Source organism: Sphaeramia orbicularis, chromosome 19, assembly GCF_902148855.1.
Source record: "Sphaeramia orbicularis chromosome 19, fSphaOr1.1, whole genome shotgun sequence".
Classification (NCBI taxonomy): Eukaryota; Metazoa; Chordata; class Actinopteri; order Kurtiformes; family Apogonidae; genus Sphaeramia; species Sphaeramia orbicularis.
Window position 1 is genome coordinate 25,489,651 of NC_043975.1, and position 14,462 is coordinate 25,504,112.

Sequence of the window (14,462 nt, forward strand, 5' to 3'; positions counted from 1 at the left end):
ATACAAAAGGAAGAATATTAGATACAAGTGGGTGAAAAAAGTGTCTCTTTTATAATACAAAATGTCAGACATACACTGTTTCTCTGTATATAGGCCACATTTTGAATGTCCAGGTCCTTTTTTTTTTTTTTTTTTTTAATAAAACAACATTGGTTTTCCATTTTCTGCTTCTAAAATTGTTGCAGTTTACAGGGTTCAAATAAATATCCCAATTCAGAATGTTCACGTGGAGGATTAACCTTAATCCTCTTTTATTTTTGTTTCTATTTCAGTGCTATAACTGCTCCTGGTTTTCTAAAAACAATGATTGTTAAACTCTACAGTGTGACCTTCTCACGCGATACAATGTTCTCTCTTCTATTACTCCTGGACAAATAAGAAAAAAAACGACATATTTACAATGTCTAAAAGGAGTGAACATCATGAACTATTGATGTTGTGATGAAGAGTTCACGTCTGGTCCGTACATCTGCCTTCATTGCCACTATGAAAACACATGACTTAACGTCGCCTGAAAGCACGTGATATTCTCCAAGCATTGGGTTCTTCGTAGCGGTTGTACAGAGGCTCGAGGCGTTGTTGTTTCTTCTGCTTGCTGAGGCGAGTGGGGTCGGACACTTTGAAGAAGGCAGGTGCAAACTCCACCAGCCAGCGAGGGTCAATGGTGGTCACTTCACGCATGTACTCTTTGGTGGTGAGCACCAGCTCGTGATACACAACCCTGGAGACCAAAAGGGAAAGTGAGCAGGCTATTTTTTACATTCTGAAAGGTAGGTTCTGACTTTGCCCCAAGGAGGTGGTTTCAAAGGCATCGAGCAGTACAAGCCTACCCCAACAGGAAATAGAAAGACTAAATATTTTTAGGTTGCGAACTGGAAAGCTGCCTTACCACTCCGGCTGGCGGTTGAACAGAGCGCTGGACGGATGAATGTAAACCACTTGCTGGTCGATAAGTGTTCGATATCCTTCCTGGGGATCCTTCTTGGCTGCATTCCTGAAAAAGCCACTGCAAATAGCTTTCTGGACACGCACTGTGGCTTTACCGCAAGATACAACATCCAGTTTATGTCTGAAGAAGAAAAAAAATCAAAGTAGGTATCAGTGTAGTGCAACATTTGTCACTGGTTCTAATAACTGATGTATTTGTATTTCTTTACCTGTCCATTATACCCAGCATCTGTTTGCGGATGTCCTGAGCTCTGCGTAGGGAGCGGGCCTGGATGAAGTTCTCATAACACCAGGGGTTGGAGAACTTGTTGTTCTTCCAGGAATTGTAGACAGCAAGTAAGGTCAAGTGGTCACCCTCAGGTTGGTGGAACTTGGCCTTCTTCTGGTCAGCTAAAGCCTGTTTGTCCTTTAACACAACAACACAAGGTATAGTTAGTGTAAAATCCTTCGGGAGTCTGGGTCTGCTCGAGGTTTCTGCCTGTTACAGGGAAGTTTTTCCTCGCCACTGTCACCAATCACAAGTGTTTGCTCCTGAAGGATTCTGTTGGGTCTCTGTAAACGTAATTTGATTCTGATTTGAATGATAAAGCACTTTGTGACTCTGTCTGTGAAAAGTGCTCTATAAATAAAATTTACTTACTTACTTAAAAACAGCAAAGGTATGAATAAAAGACAAAATTTTCATCAGACCACACAAACTTAACATATTAGGCATAAGGTTTTATGGAAGACATACCTTTGGTCTGTAGAAGACATTCTGCACAGACAGCATGGATACAATGGTGAGCATCTCTTCACTGCAGCCCAGGTGGACGGACATGATCAGCATCTTACACAGCATGGGCTCAAGAGGGAACTCAGCCATCTGAGACACAAACATTTAAGTCAAACAAAAGGGGAGTTAGAGCTGAAAATTATACAGATGTGAAAAGTAACATGCACAAGACCACAACACCAACTATCAACATTTTTATAGTGTATATGCAAACTATAGTGCATGTACAAACTATCATTTTTTGCAATTATTGCTCTATTTGCTTGTTTAATTTATGTACTTTTCATTTAACCTTTATTCAACCAGAAAAAAATGATTTGAGATTAAAAATATATTTTGCAAGAGTGTTCCGGCCAAGACAGCAGCAGAAATTACAGAACGAACAGATTTCAGCCATTTATCCACACTAAAAACGTACATAAAATGCATAGTAAAACACAGCACTAAAACCATACATAAAACACCTTACTAAAACACACAGATAGAACACCGCCAATAATTCAAAAGGTACTTGGAGTATACAACAATGTTATTTAAAAGAATCTCTGAACCTGATGAACCTGATTCAGTAAGCTAGAAAAATGTCTAGATCCAGATTGAACCTTTTCCCATTCATTTAAAATGACTTGGACTTCTTTGTGACTAGCTGAATGTTCATTTGTGTAGCCTTACCCTTCTGCCCAGACGTGTCAGTAAGCCTTCATCATCCAGAGCTCCCAGCGTGTACAGCTGCTCCATGGCTGTGATTAGAGTCTCCATAGGAGGAGCATCCATGAAGTCGAAAGACAGGAGGTCATTGATACCCATTGCCTAGTTGAAGGAATACCAAAAATAAAGAGAAAGATAAACACACCAGCATAAAACCAGACAGTCAGACATGAATATATCTGCAATATCGCTAACATCTGACCAGTCTCATCTGGACATACATGGATGAGTTAAGACATGTAAATGTACATGCATTGGCCTGGAAAGTTGTAGGTTTTGGTAGCTTTCTTGTTTTGACACATTGGCTCCACGTGGCCGTTTACCTTCAGTGACAGTACGGTGCTGGCCAAGTTGGTTCTCTGGATCTCAGGCACATTGGTGGTCAGCATCTCATCTCTGTAAGCTCTCTCCGTGTAGAGCCTGTAGCATTTTCCTGGACCCGTTCTGCCAGCCCGACCTGCCCGCTGCTTTGCTTGGGCCTGGACAAAATAGATGACATTTAGTTAAAGGAGTGATATTTAGCTTATTTAAATGAAATTATGCATTTTCAAACATTTCCCTGTGGTGTAAATAAACTGTAAATGCTATGCTTAGGTCTGAATTCTTCATTAATAAAACTCCACAGGTCCATCTCCAACCCTATTTCTGAATAATGACACAAGAAAGGTTGTTTTGAGTGCTGGCCCTTTAAATACAAATGAGCCACTTCACACCCCACCCCCTCTTGACCATATATGTGCAAACGTTGTGATGATGATAGTTATAGATGCAACAAATTAAGCAGGAATTAAAACAGGTTGTACAAATCCACTCAATTTTTGCCAAAATGAATATAAAGATAGCTTTGTAGCACCCACAGGGTTCAAATTCAAACTTTTTTAACTATTACGGTCCAAATACACAAATAAATGTACCAAAGACTAATAAAAGTGACTTCAGCAAAATACGACCCCTTTAAAGCAAACTTTTAAAGCATTCAGACTGGCTGTGAGGACATGTAACTGCTCTTTTTTTTTTGGTATAGAATAGATCTTTACTGTCACTGTCAGAGGAACAATGAAAATCAGTTTACCAGCTCTGTTCTATTTGCATCAAAAACACTTAGTGCAAAAAGGACTGTATAAAAATATCACACAAAATACTGAAGAAAAATGCAGGCAGGTGCAAAAAGCTCCACAATAAAATATTAAATACACATATACTACTAAAGTACAATTGAAATATCCAAAAAATAACTCTATGATGAGAGATATGTACAACAAATAAGGATATATAATTACCTGTGAGATGGGTGTCACTACCAGCTGATCAATTCCAGTCTTAGAGTTGTACACTTTTTGCTTTACAAAGCCGGGGTCGACTACATAATAGATACCATCAATGGTCAGTGATGTTTCTGCAATGTTGGTAGCAATGACGACCTGATAAAAACAAAGATTTACTTATTTCACTGTCAAAAAACACACACACAAGTTCTATGCCAAGAGGATATTGATGCAGTGACCATACATACATTTAAGGGTGTGGCTGGAAAATAACATTGTGAAGTTAAGCTGTTATATTACCACACTGTTCTCTTATAGTGAATTGTGGGACATCAATAGACAACTGTTACTTTTATATTTTGGGTGATATGATGCAAGCAGACAGAGATGAGCACAAGGTATTAGGGGAAATTTCTGATTTTGTGAAGCTAATAGAAAGCTCAAAGTGGCAATAACACTCACAATTTGTGAAACCTGCTGAACAGGACTTAAAAACTAGTAATACATTAGCTATTTTCAGTAACATAAACATGCATTCAAATCAAAGACAGATGAATCACAGATGAATTATGTGACCACTGATGATTCACTGATATACATATATATGCACCTTTCTGCTGCCTGGAGGTGCAGGATCGAAGATTCTTGTCTGCATTTCACTGGGCAGGGCAGAGTACACGGGCAGGATAATCAGTTCAGGAACGTCAGGTCCCAGAGACTTCATTCGCTCATAGAGGATCTCACAGGCCGTGTCGATCTCCTCCTGACCAGTCAGAAACACCAGGATGTCACCTGGAAAAGTGATGAGACAAAAGTTGAATTTTAACACAATCTGAAGCTCCGTTCACTGAAAATAATTATTGGGGTAAAACTTGTCACCATACCAGGAGGCTCAGTTAGATGAATCTGCATGACAGTGATGAGACTGGCATCCAAATAGTCCGTCTCGGGTTCCTTGGTGTAGAGTACTTCTACTGGGTAAGTTCTTCCTGGGATGGTGAAGATGGGAGCTTCGTAGAAATACTGAGAGAACTTGACGGCGTCCAGCGTAGCGGACGTTACAATCAGCTTCATGTCTGTGCGTTTCTGTACCGTCTAGGACAAACAAACAAAAGCCTGTTTGAGTTTCTTGCCACTAGTCCCTACATTTTTAAAACTTTTCAGAATGAATGAAAGTGGAAGTGCACTGATCACGCGTACCTTCTTGAGCAAACCGAAGAGAACATCAGTGTGGATCGTCCTCTCATGAGCTTCATCCAACATGATGATAGAGTACTGACCCAGCTCAGAGTCTATCAGACACTCTCTCAACAACATACCGTCCGTCATGTACTTGATGACGGTCTCGGGGCTGGTGCAGTCCTCAAAACGGATGGTGTAGCCCACCTGGAAAATACAAGGAATTACAATGAAAGACATGCAATGAATGAGGCTGTCTGAGGTGTGTGGACAATTTAAAAGTGATGGTTGGATGAGGGATGTAAGTGCTTTAGGTGTTTTATTTTTTTTAAGCTGTGTTATTCAGTGCTTCTCATTACTTTTACCACTAGCTGAGTGATAGAACTAGACTGATTCACTCACCTCTTGTCCTAGACAGCATCCGTACTCCTCTGAGACCCTTTTGGCCACAGACATGGCAGCCACACGACGAGGCTGAGTACAACCAATCTTCCCCCTGGTGGTGTAACCGGCCTCTGCGAGGTACTGAGTGATCTGAGTGGTTTTCCCCGAACCTGTCTCTCCAATAACAATGAGGATCTGGTTGTCATGGACGGCCTGTGAATGACGCAAGTCAGAAATTCATTTTTAGACGTTCAGCATTTAGCTTTGATCAGGGTTTCTGTGCAGGTGGAATTTAAAATGTTTTAAAGACATTCAGACTTCAATCATTTTGCATTAAATTTCAGATACTTCACATCTACTCTGGGGAAAAAAAACATAAATATATATCAGAATGTGACTTTGGTGATACTCCTCATGTGAAGCCCAGGTGATGGCAGGCATGGATTTTCACAGCAGCTTCATGATCTGGATAACCATGCACCTTAAATGCCTTTATAGCCAAAGTATAAAATTAAAGAGTAAAAAGGGGCCACAGCCTTTATCATTCACTGCTCTTAAGCCAGATGTCACAGAAATTTGCACTTACCCAAATTAGAGTTAAATTAACAAAAACAATTGATCACTTCTGGAAGTAGCTATTATTTTGATGAGACTAGATGGTGTTTAAAGCAACACACCACACTGTGACATACTGACTGGGTGTGCGGTGGTAAATTCTAACTGGGCTGCACAATTTGCATTAGTAGTTATTGGCTCCAAGTTGGTTTCACTGTGGAATTTGTGATCAACATAAGTTCTTCTTGAAAGTGCATTTGAGATTAAAGTTGAAGCGACTATATTATTGTAATATTATCTTCATAATCCAAACCATTTCAAGCCCTGTCAAAAAGCTTAAGATGTTTTAAAGCCACAAATCCAGATTGATGGATTGTAGACTTTAATTTAAGGACCTGCTGAAATCTTGTTACTTCAGATGCAGTAGTAAGATGACTTATCTGCATCAAAACAAAAGCCCAATAAATACCAAAGGCAAGGCATAAAATCTAAACTTACTGCACAGTAAATTACATTGGGCAGATGTTTTCATTTATAGCATTATGCAGAGTAAATGTGCTCAAGCAACATCTGCCGCTTAAAGGATGATCTCATCTTATACAGAGTCCAATATCAATCAATAAGAAAGATCAGTTTGAAAAGTAACCTGAATGAGCTGCTCCTTCAGCTTGTAGATAGGAAGACTTTCTCTCTGCTCCAGAATGGAGAGCTGGGTCTTCTTTCCATATGAGGCCTTGTTGCCCCCAAAGGCATGCTTCTTCCATTCTGGGATATCATTGGGCATCATGCCAATGCCTCTCATGTTGGCTGCGATCTGCCTACCATCCGCTGGAAAAGAGGAAGAGACGTATGCTTGATAATGTGTTTGCCTCAATCTAAAACAAAAAAAATAAAATCTTTAGATCAATGGCTACGTCATAGCCAGATCCTACAGGGTTATGGCAGGATAATTCCCACCCTTGGAACCGGTCTAGACCACCTCGGGCCATGCAGAGCACACAGGCATACTGAACCATAGCAAGTCTATTCCATCCGGCCAGATAGGAGGCTGCAGGAAACCAGATAAACATCTCCAGAACTGGAAAGCCTTAAAAGTGTTGTCTTCCATTATGAAGGACTCAGATGGAGCCGTGGCTTTGATAAATCTGGACTTATGCATTGACTGTATTCACATCAGAATGTAATCTTTAAAACAAAGAGTCTACAATATCTAAATATATTAAAATTTCATCTGGAGACAGAGGTTAAGACTTAAAGTGCTAATATCAAGTTAGCAGATGTTTTTAATGGAGGAAAACGGATTTAATAAAATGAACTTCAGCATCAACAGCTGCTGTTACGAAACACAACATGTAATGAATTTCTAACCGTCAGGCAGTGGGTCGACCCAGTGTTTGTTCAGCCCCATGGGGATGGAGTCCATCTCTGCCTCACGTGCAGCTTGCTTCAGCTCTCGCCTTTCCTTAGCCAGAGCACTTTGCATCATAGCCGCCTGGGACAGGGAGCCATCTGGATTCTAATGGAGAACAGAGACAGCATGTATTATAGTCCCTGATTTTTATTCAAATCAAGAGTCAACAGCCAACAAGTAAAAGTAGCTGTTTATTTATCCATTAAAGGTAACTATTCTGTAAAACTCAGGAAAAAAAATACACTGTACCTTAACGATCTTTACAGGGCTCATGTCCATACTCTGTTTGGTGTGCCCCCGCAGGAATGGAGGTTCCTCTTCCACTAACTCAATTTCCAAGTCTTCGTCTAAATAACAGTGAGAGAGAGCAATCAGTCATGGCAACATTAAGTCCAATTTCATAAAAAGACATAAAAAACAACACTCTATGAAAGATTATGCTAGTAATTACAAAATTCAAAGGTCAATTCTGTGACTATCAACAGAGGGAGGCAGCATTTCACCAGAAAGTTGTGCGTGAATATTTGTGCGTGAATAGAAATGGATAACAATGCTGGAAAAAGTGACATGAAACCACAACAACTTCACAAAACACAACAACTCGCTATGATTTTCAACCCGCCGTAAACACATCTGAAAATTTAATACGTCAATACATATCAGAATATATCAAAATTAACTGTCAAGTAGAAATTCTACTTTTTAAAGGCTTCCTATACTCAAATATTTAACTACCTTCTGTTGTGACGTCAGGAGAAAACAATGAACTGCTCACCTTCTTCGTCATCCACCTTTGGAAGGATCCCCGTCTCATCATCAAAGTCTGGGAATTCTTCTTTGGACAAAACATTAGCAGCAATCATCTGAAAGCAGACAAACAACATAAAAGTCGACAGGAGATAAACCTTTAACTGAGTAGCTGAGGCTATATGCTCAAAACAGAGCTTCTACAACTTTCGACACAACCAAGGATCCACAGAAGCCCACCTGTTTGATCTCCCACTTCTCAGGATCAGAGATCTTAGTGAGCCTTTTGCGCTCCAGGGTGTCATCCTGTTCCAGCTCAGGAGCATGGCCCAGGTTAAGGTTACTTGGCCGGTCAGGGTTCCTCATTGATGTCTCTTCACCTCCGTCTGGGCCTACATTTCTTCTCCTGTTGGGGTTTAAGTCCTCCCCTGTATCCTGGTCCACATCCTGACAAATGAAAGGAACAAGAATTAACAATTATATACTGGGAAATGATACTGTGAAGTTAAGTATACAGGTGTGTCAGATGTCAAAGCTCAACGTGACATCATGAAGTCGCGTAATACACAAGCCACCTTTAATTGGCACATTATCTGCACGCATTATAAGCTTTATGTGTGTATGTTCACACCACATCAAATACCACGCACTGAAGGTTAGGGTTTGGGCTAAGGGTTACAGTTATGTGTGATATCTTGGCGTAAATTGACACGTGATCAAATGGTGCTGAATAACACGTGAAAGGATGAAAATACAAATGTATAGCACACCAAATGCCATAAGAACTGGTGTGACATACAACGCCGTTTCATGAGATCAGTTTCCAAAGCTACAAAGAAAAGAAGACAAAGTACTAACGTGAGTATGTGAGCAGCATTTCTCCCATGAGAGGTCAAAAATAAATAAATCACTTGGTATGCAAGGGCTATGCATAACTTATATTTTAAATATTTGAGCCGAGATTTGAATGTAAACCTTCCAACAGAAATGTACAGAGTAGTTCTGTTATTGAGGATTTCCTTACCTTCATACTCAGACTGGTCTTGGAGCCGGTGAATGACAGAACCTTGACTTTGACTCTTTGGCCCTTACTGACAACATCAGCCACATTGGCCACTCGACCCTCCCGACGTAGCTCTGAAATGTGGACCAAACCCTCCCATCGTTTCCTTCAAACAGAAGAGCAAGACATGGATAAGTTTACCAGCAAAACAATGAGGTATGTGCATGTGTTGGTCTTTGGAATTTGATTTTAGAAACAAGTTTTACTTTTTGTTGTAATTTGTGATTTCAAATACCATTTCTGAAAAGACAATCCATAAAAATAAAACCTAGACAATTATCATTCATTCACTCATTATCTGAACCTGATTTATCCTCACTAGGGTCATGGGGGTCGCTTGGAGCCTATCCCAGCTACTTATGGGTGAAGGCGGGGTACACCCTGGACATTTTGCCAGTTCATCACAGGGCTGATATATAGAGACAAACAACCACTCTCACATTCACACCTATGGGCAATTTAGATTAACCAGTTAACCTATCAGTGCATGTCTCTGGATGGTGGGAGGAAGCCTGATTACCCGGAGAGAACCCACGCAGACACAGGGAGAACACGCAAACTCCACACAGAAAGGTCCCACCCCCCGTTGACCCACCCCCCTAGACAATTAATTGTTTGATTAAAAAAATAAGAATTATTGAGATACTTTAAATTGTAATCTGCAGCAATTTCATCTTAGTGTATAAATGACTGAATGCCTCTTTTTGGATTTTTTTATTTTTTTTTCTGTAAAGAGCATGAATGGGCTAATAATTCCTGTAGTCATCTTACAGAGGGCCTTTGCTGAGAATGTATTTGTATCACCATAAGTTATGATCAGATTTACTGTGTTTATGACATTATTGGGCATAAATACTGACCTCAAACCTTCCAGCTGAACAAAGCACCCAAACTGCATTATGCTGGTGACTTTTCCATTGTAGATGTCACCAACAGAAGGCTCCTCTGGTGGAGGCCGGTCCACATGTTTGTCCTTCCACCGGTCAGACTCTCTGTCTTGCTCTTTCCGTGGACTAGGTGAACGCTCACTCCAGCGGGAAGATCTGTCCCTTTTTTTGCCACGGTCTCTGTCTCTCTCTCTGTCTCTCTCTCTGTGACGGTCACGGTCTCTGGAACGAGATCTAGACCTGGAGCGAGATCGATGGCGTCTCTTTCTGTCTTTCTCCCGGTCTCTGTGTCGATCTCTATCCCTGTCTCTGCTTCTGCTACGGCTCCGGCTGTGTCGCCTGCTCTTTTCTGATCTAGGTTGTATGAAGGTTACACAATGAATGAAGTTATACACAAAATAACAAAACACAGAAACAATTACATTCAATTACTGATTTTAAATCACTGAATCGTATTTACCTGCTTTTGCTGCTTTTAGAGTTTATACCACTGACACTGGGCATAAACATCTCCAGCTCTTTCATGGCATCTGCAGCTACCTTCACATCATCTTCATCTAGTAGTTTCTAAAGAAATTACATAAAATGTCATTAGTGACAAAATAAAATTTAAAATGAAAACTTGTTAGTTGAATGTCACAGAGAGTTACTGAAAATTACATAGTCTGACATGTAACTACTTACATGAATATACTATTTTCTTTTGTTCAGACAAGGAATAGTTTTTAGATGTTACCTGGTTGACAGTTTCGACTGTGACTCCAGTCTTCCTCAGAACTAAACTAAACTATTCCTTGTCTGTACAAAAGAAAATAGTATATTTACATAAACAGAAGACAAAATGAACGTCTTTAGCCTTGTAACTACTTACTCTTGGAACAGGATCATTTGGCCTGCACAGTGCTGGGAACAACTCCTTTAACCTGTCCTTTTCTGACTTTGGTTTAACCACAGCTTCAGAGCCTGAATAAAAAAGCATGGTGCTGTTAAATATTGGATTCATTGTGTTAATTCAGGGTATGTTTGGAAGCTAACTTACTTTTGCTTGTAGATGCTTTCGAAGGAGGTCGCATAGTCTGAATGAGTCTAAGAAGGTTACTGATGAGGGAATCCTATAACAAAAACAAAATGAGGTATTTTGCATCAAGTACACCTTGAAACAGACTGTACTAATAATCATTGGCGATTGTGTAGCGCTTACTGTAAATTCAGCTCCATTTTGGATCAAGAGAGATTTGAAACCATCGAAAGTCGGTTGTTTTTCAGCGAGGTTGATAACAAATTCAGCTACAACATGAAAAAAAAAACAAACGATCACATATACACCGGAATATTATGAAGGTCTTATAAATTATTATTCGCAAAAACATGTTTGTTGGTAAGTCTCGCTAACAACAGCTATGCTAGCATTAGCATGTTAGCCAAAAAATCGTTAGAACGACCTCTCCCAACAAGACAATACTTACCTAAATCTTTGTCACTTATTCCAAGATGGTTGTCAAGTTCTGTACAAACTTTAGACACCAAAGACAAATATTCAAGCTGTAAAAGCTCGTCAGCTCCAATGTCTGCCATTCTCCACGAGCCTTGTTTTTCTTTAGCAACGTAGAAGACCAGCAGCCATGTTTGATGTGGGAAAATTCCGCTTCCGCTTTTTACGGAAATACGTCAGAACAAGAGACTGAAATCCTCTTGCCACAGGATGGCGCTAAAATCAACAAAAAATAAATCTTTATATCACTAAACGTCCTTATGTGGAATGTAGTGGACATGTTGTACTCTGCTTATGGTCTTAGGTCAAACACAGCTGTTTTCAGGCAAATAATAATACTTCTTTTTTTTTTTTTTTTTTTAAATTAACATTTCATAGGTCTACACACAAGCCAAGGAACAAAACCACATTATTATTATTATTATTATTATTATTATTATTATTATAGGAATAAACATGAACATTAATAAGTACATAGTTCACATATCAAAAAATTAAACAATCACAATCATGCAGTGTTTTGCTCAGGAATCTTTCCTTGTGATACTTAGTGTTTTTTATGTGCAGTCACAAAATATGAGTTTCTTCAGTTTTGACATTTGGATGTTTGCAAAGGATCAATAGTACAGTAGGATCAGTGGTGAGAAAATAAAATACATCCAGTCAGTTATCACTGTGTATTTTGTAAGTATATATGGTCTTTATGGGGACAAGGAAGGCCTGTTTCTTGACACCTTGGTAAAAAAAAAAAAAAAAAAAAAAAAGCCCATTATCAGCCTTTTCTGACATTATAATAGAAACTCCCTTGTATGTTTGCAAGTACCTCATATTTGGGCAGTAACAACATTGATCCCAGGATGTCTCTTTTTTTCTGAACTCCCACATGATCTCTTCCCATGTAAGAGTATCTTTTTCCTTTTCTCTCCCCTCTGTGCAGTTAAATGAAAATATGTTCCGGTATTTATTTAGCTGTTTCACTTTTGGGTACATTGTACAAAGCCTATTTTTTTCAAACCTTGCTATTATTCATCAACTAGCTTGGAAAAAAACTTTAATACACTTCACAAATGTATGCAGCACGTTTACTGCCAAGATTAATACAGAGTGCTTCCAAAATAAAGTTCACACCATAAATCTGAAAGGAGACAAACTGTCCTTTCAAAATAGCATGAGGTGATCAACACCAAGACCTTACTGATACTATAGATTAAGACTTCAAAGACTGACTGCTGAATCTGTTTACTTTATCTCTCTATTTCTGCTTACTACTACAGATCCAGCCAGTGTTTGTGAAAATGTTCCTTAAATTTCCTTGCTTTGCTTTCTCCCCAGTGTGGTGTAGGCTTTCAGGCCAATGCATGGTATATATTTTCAATGACTGGGCTGTTTAAGGCCATCCTCTCCCTATGCCGTCCTCACCTGACCTGATTTGAGGGAAGGCAGGGATATGTATGCGCAGTAGGAAGGGGGAGGAAGTGGGCCGACACTTACATAACAGCCCTCTAATGTATACAGAACACATGGTACATTGACGTGTTTGTACCGCTCTCCATGTTGGCTGGTGATAGGGATTATGGATATAGAGATAGGAAAGAGGAACTGAGTTTTTTTTTATTTTTTATGTGAGCTTTGTAAGAGACAGATGTGTAGAGAGAGAGAGAGTGGGTGAAGGGGTGAGTTATTAGTAGGCCGTCCTGTCTCCTATGGGACCCAGTGGTTTGTGTTTGTATTCTTCTGCTTCACTGTCCTGTTAAACTAACCACATGTTCACATTGGTTCATTGTCATGTTTATGTATTTAATTTGGAGTAGGGCTCCATCAGAGATAAGAACAAAGAGTTCTACTGCTTTCTAACGTGCATTGACAACATACAGTACACCATGTGCTTTGTGTATATGCAGCTTTATCCATGTATTTAGCAATACTCATGAAGAAGGCCAGGAAAAGCTGGTTGACAGAAGCAGGGTCTGCAAACAGTCTTGACGATTCGAGCATATACTGTTATTGACAGCGCAGCTGGCTGCAATGTTCTCCTTCTGCTGAGTGGAAAATTCCTGCTATGACGGAGTATGGATCATGAAGCATGGAGAGTGTGTATGTGTGTGTGTGTGTGTGTGTGTGTGTCTGTGCGTGTATGGCACACATAAGAGAGAGAGAGAGGCAGAGAGAGGGAGAGGGAGAGAAAAGGGGGAGGGCGATCTGAAGGGGGGGCTGGGCTGGCGTCCAAACAGCTAGCGAGGGATTGGCTGGCGGAAAAGCTGCCTTCATGAGATCACAGCCCCCACAACAGCTTCCACCCACATGTCGGACTTCATGTGAAAAGATCCACCCTGTTTGCACTGATTAAAAAAAAACAGCATTAATGAAGTGTCATTAATGAAGTGCAGGCTTTAAAGTCACCCAGCTACTTCACGGTAATAGCTCCAATAACATGCTTTACACGTGTGAAAAGTAGTCACAATGGATCCATCAGCAGCACCTCTATTCACCCCGTACTTGGTCTACCCTCTTATAACTCAAACCACATCCCTAAATGATAAACCTACTTTGTGGTTTTGACTATATAAAGTCCATTAGGGTTCACTTAAAGTTATTAAGATATGTTGCTTTCATGGGACAGAGACAGATACTTAGTGATTTGCCCACCAGGTGGTGATACACTGACAGACTAGGGATAGCATTACTGAGTGACCCATGATGACCTGTGTCTGTGCTGTTAACCTTTACTCCAGTGTGTCATTTACTGCCCTATATCACAGGATACAACCTGGAACCTTGTCAGATTCCTTTCACGTCAGAACCTTCACTTAAGTAAAGCGAAAAAACATGCATGACTATGTAGACAAGCAGCAAACTGTACTACTGAAGTAATGGTTGCAACTCAATGCATTTACGCATGTAGACATAGTCAGGATGAGCTGTTTCAGTCCAGACCTTTTGAGACAGCATGGGAGATGGTGCCAGACAGGCTGGTGTGAGTATATCAGGAACTGCTGATCTACTGGGATTTTCATACACAATTATATCTAGGATGTCAGAGAATGGTTT

The 14,462-nt window shown here is 40.0% G+C and overlaps 1 protein-coding gene across 1 annotated transcript; it reads right to left on the minus strand.

Annotated features, from left to right (window-relative positions):
- Positions 1 to 86: 86 nt before the first annotated feature.
- Positions 87 to 11,561, minus strand: dhx8 (DEAH (Asp-Glu-Ala-His) box polypeptide 8). Its single transcript, XM_030122238.1, has 23 exons — positions 11,389 to 11,561; positions 11,124 to 11,209; positions 10,962 to 11,034; positions 10,794 to 10,885; positions 10,383 to 10,489; positions 9,896 to 10,276; positions 8,997 to 9,141; positions 8,213 to 8,419; positions 8,001 to 8,088; positions 7,475 to 7,572; positions 7,183 to 7,330; positions 6,461 to 6,642; positions 5,278 to 5,472; positions 4,897 to 5,082; positions 4,581 to 4,791; positions 4,307 to 4,488; positions 3,712 to 3,852; positions 2,755 to 2,910; positions 2,396 to 2,533; positions 1,685 to 1,813; positions 1,158 to 1,354; positions 890 to 1,069; positions 87 to 721 (listed from the first exon to the last, which is right to left on the minus strand). Exons 1-23 carry the CDS (start codon positions 11,495 to 11,497, stop codon positions 502 to 504), a joined length of 3,651 nt encoding a protein of 1,216 aa, XP_029978098.1. The 5' UTR covers positions 11,498 to 11,561; the 3' UTR covers positions 87 to 501.
- Between the last annotated feature and the right edge of the window lie 2,901 nt (positions 11,562 to 14,462).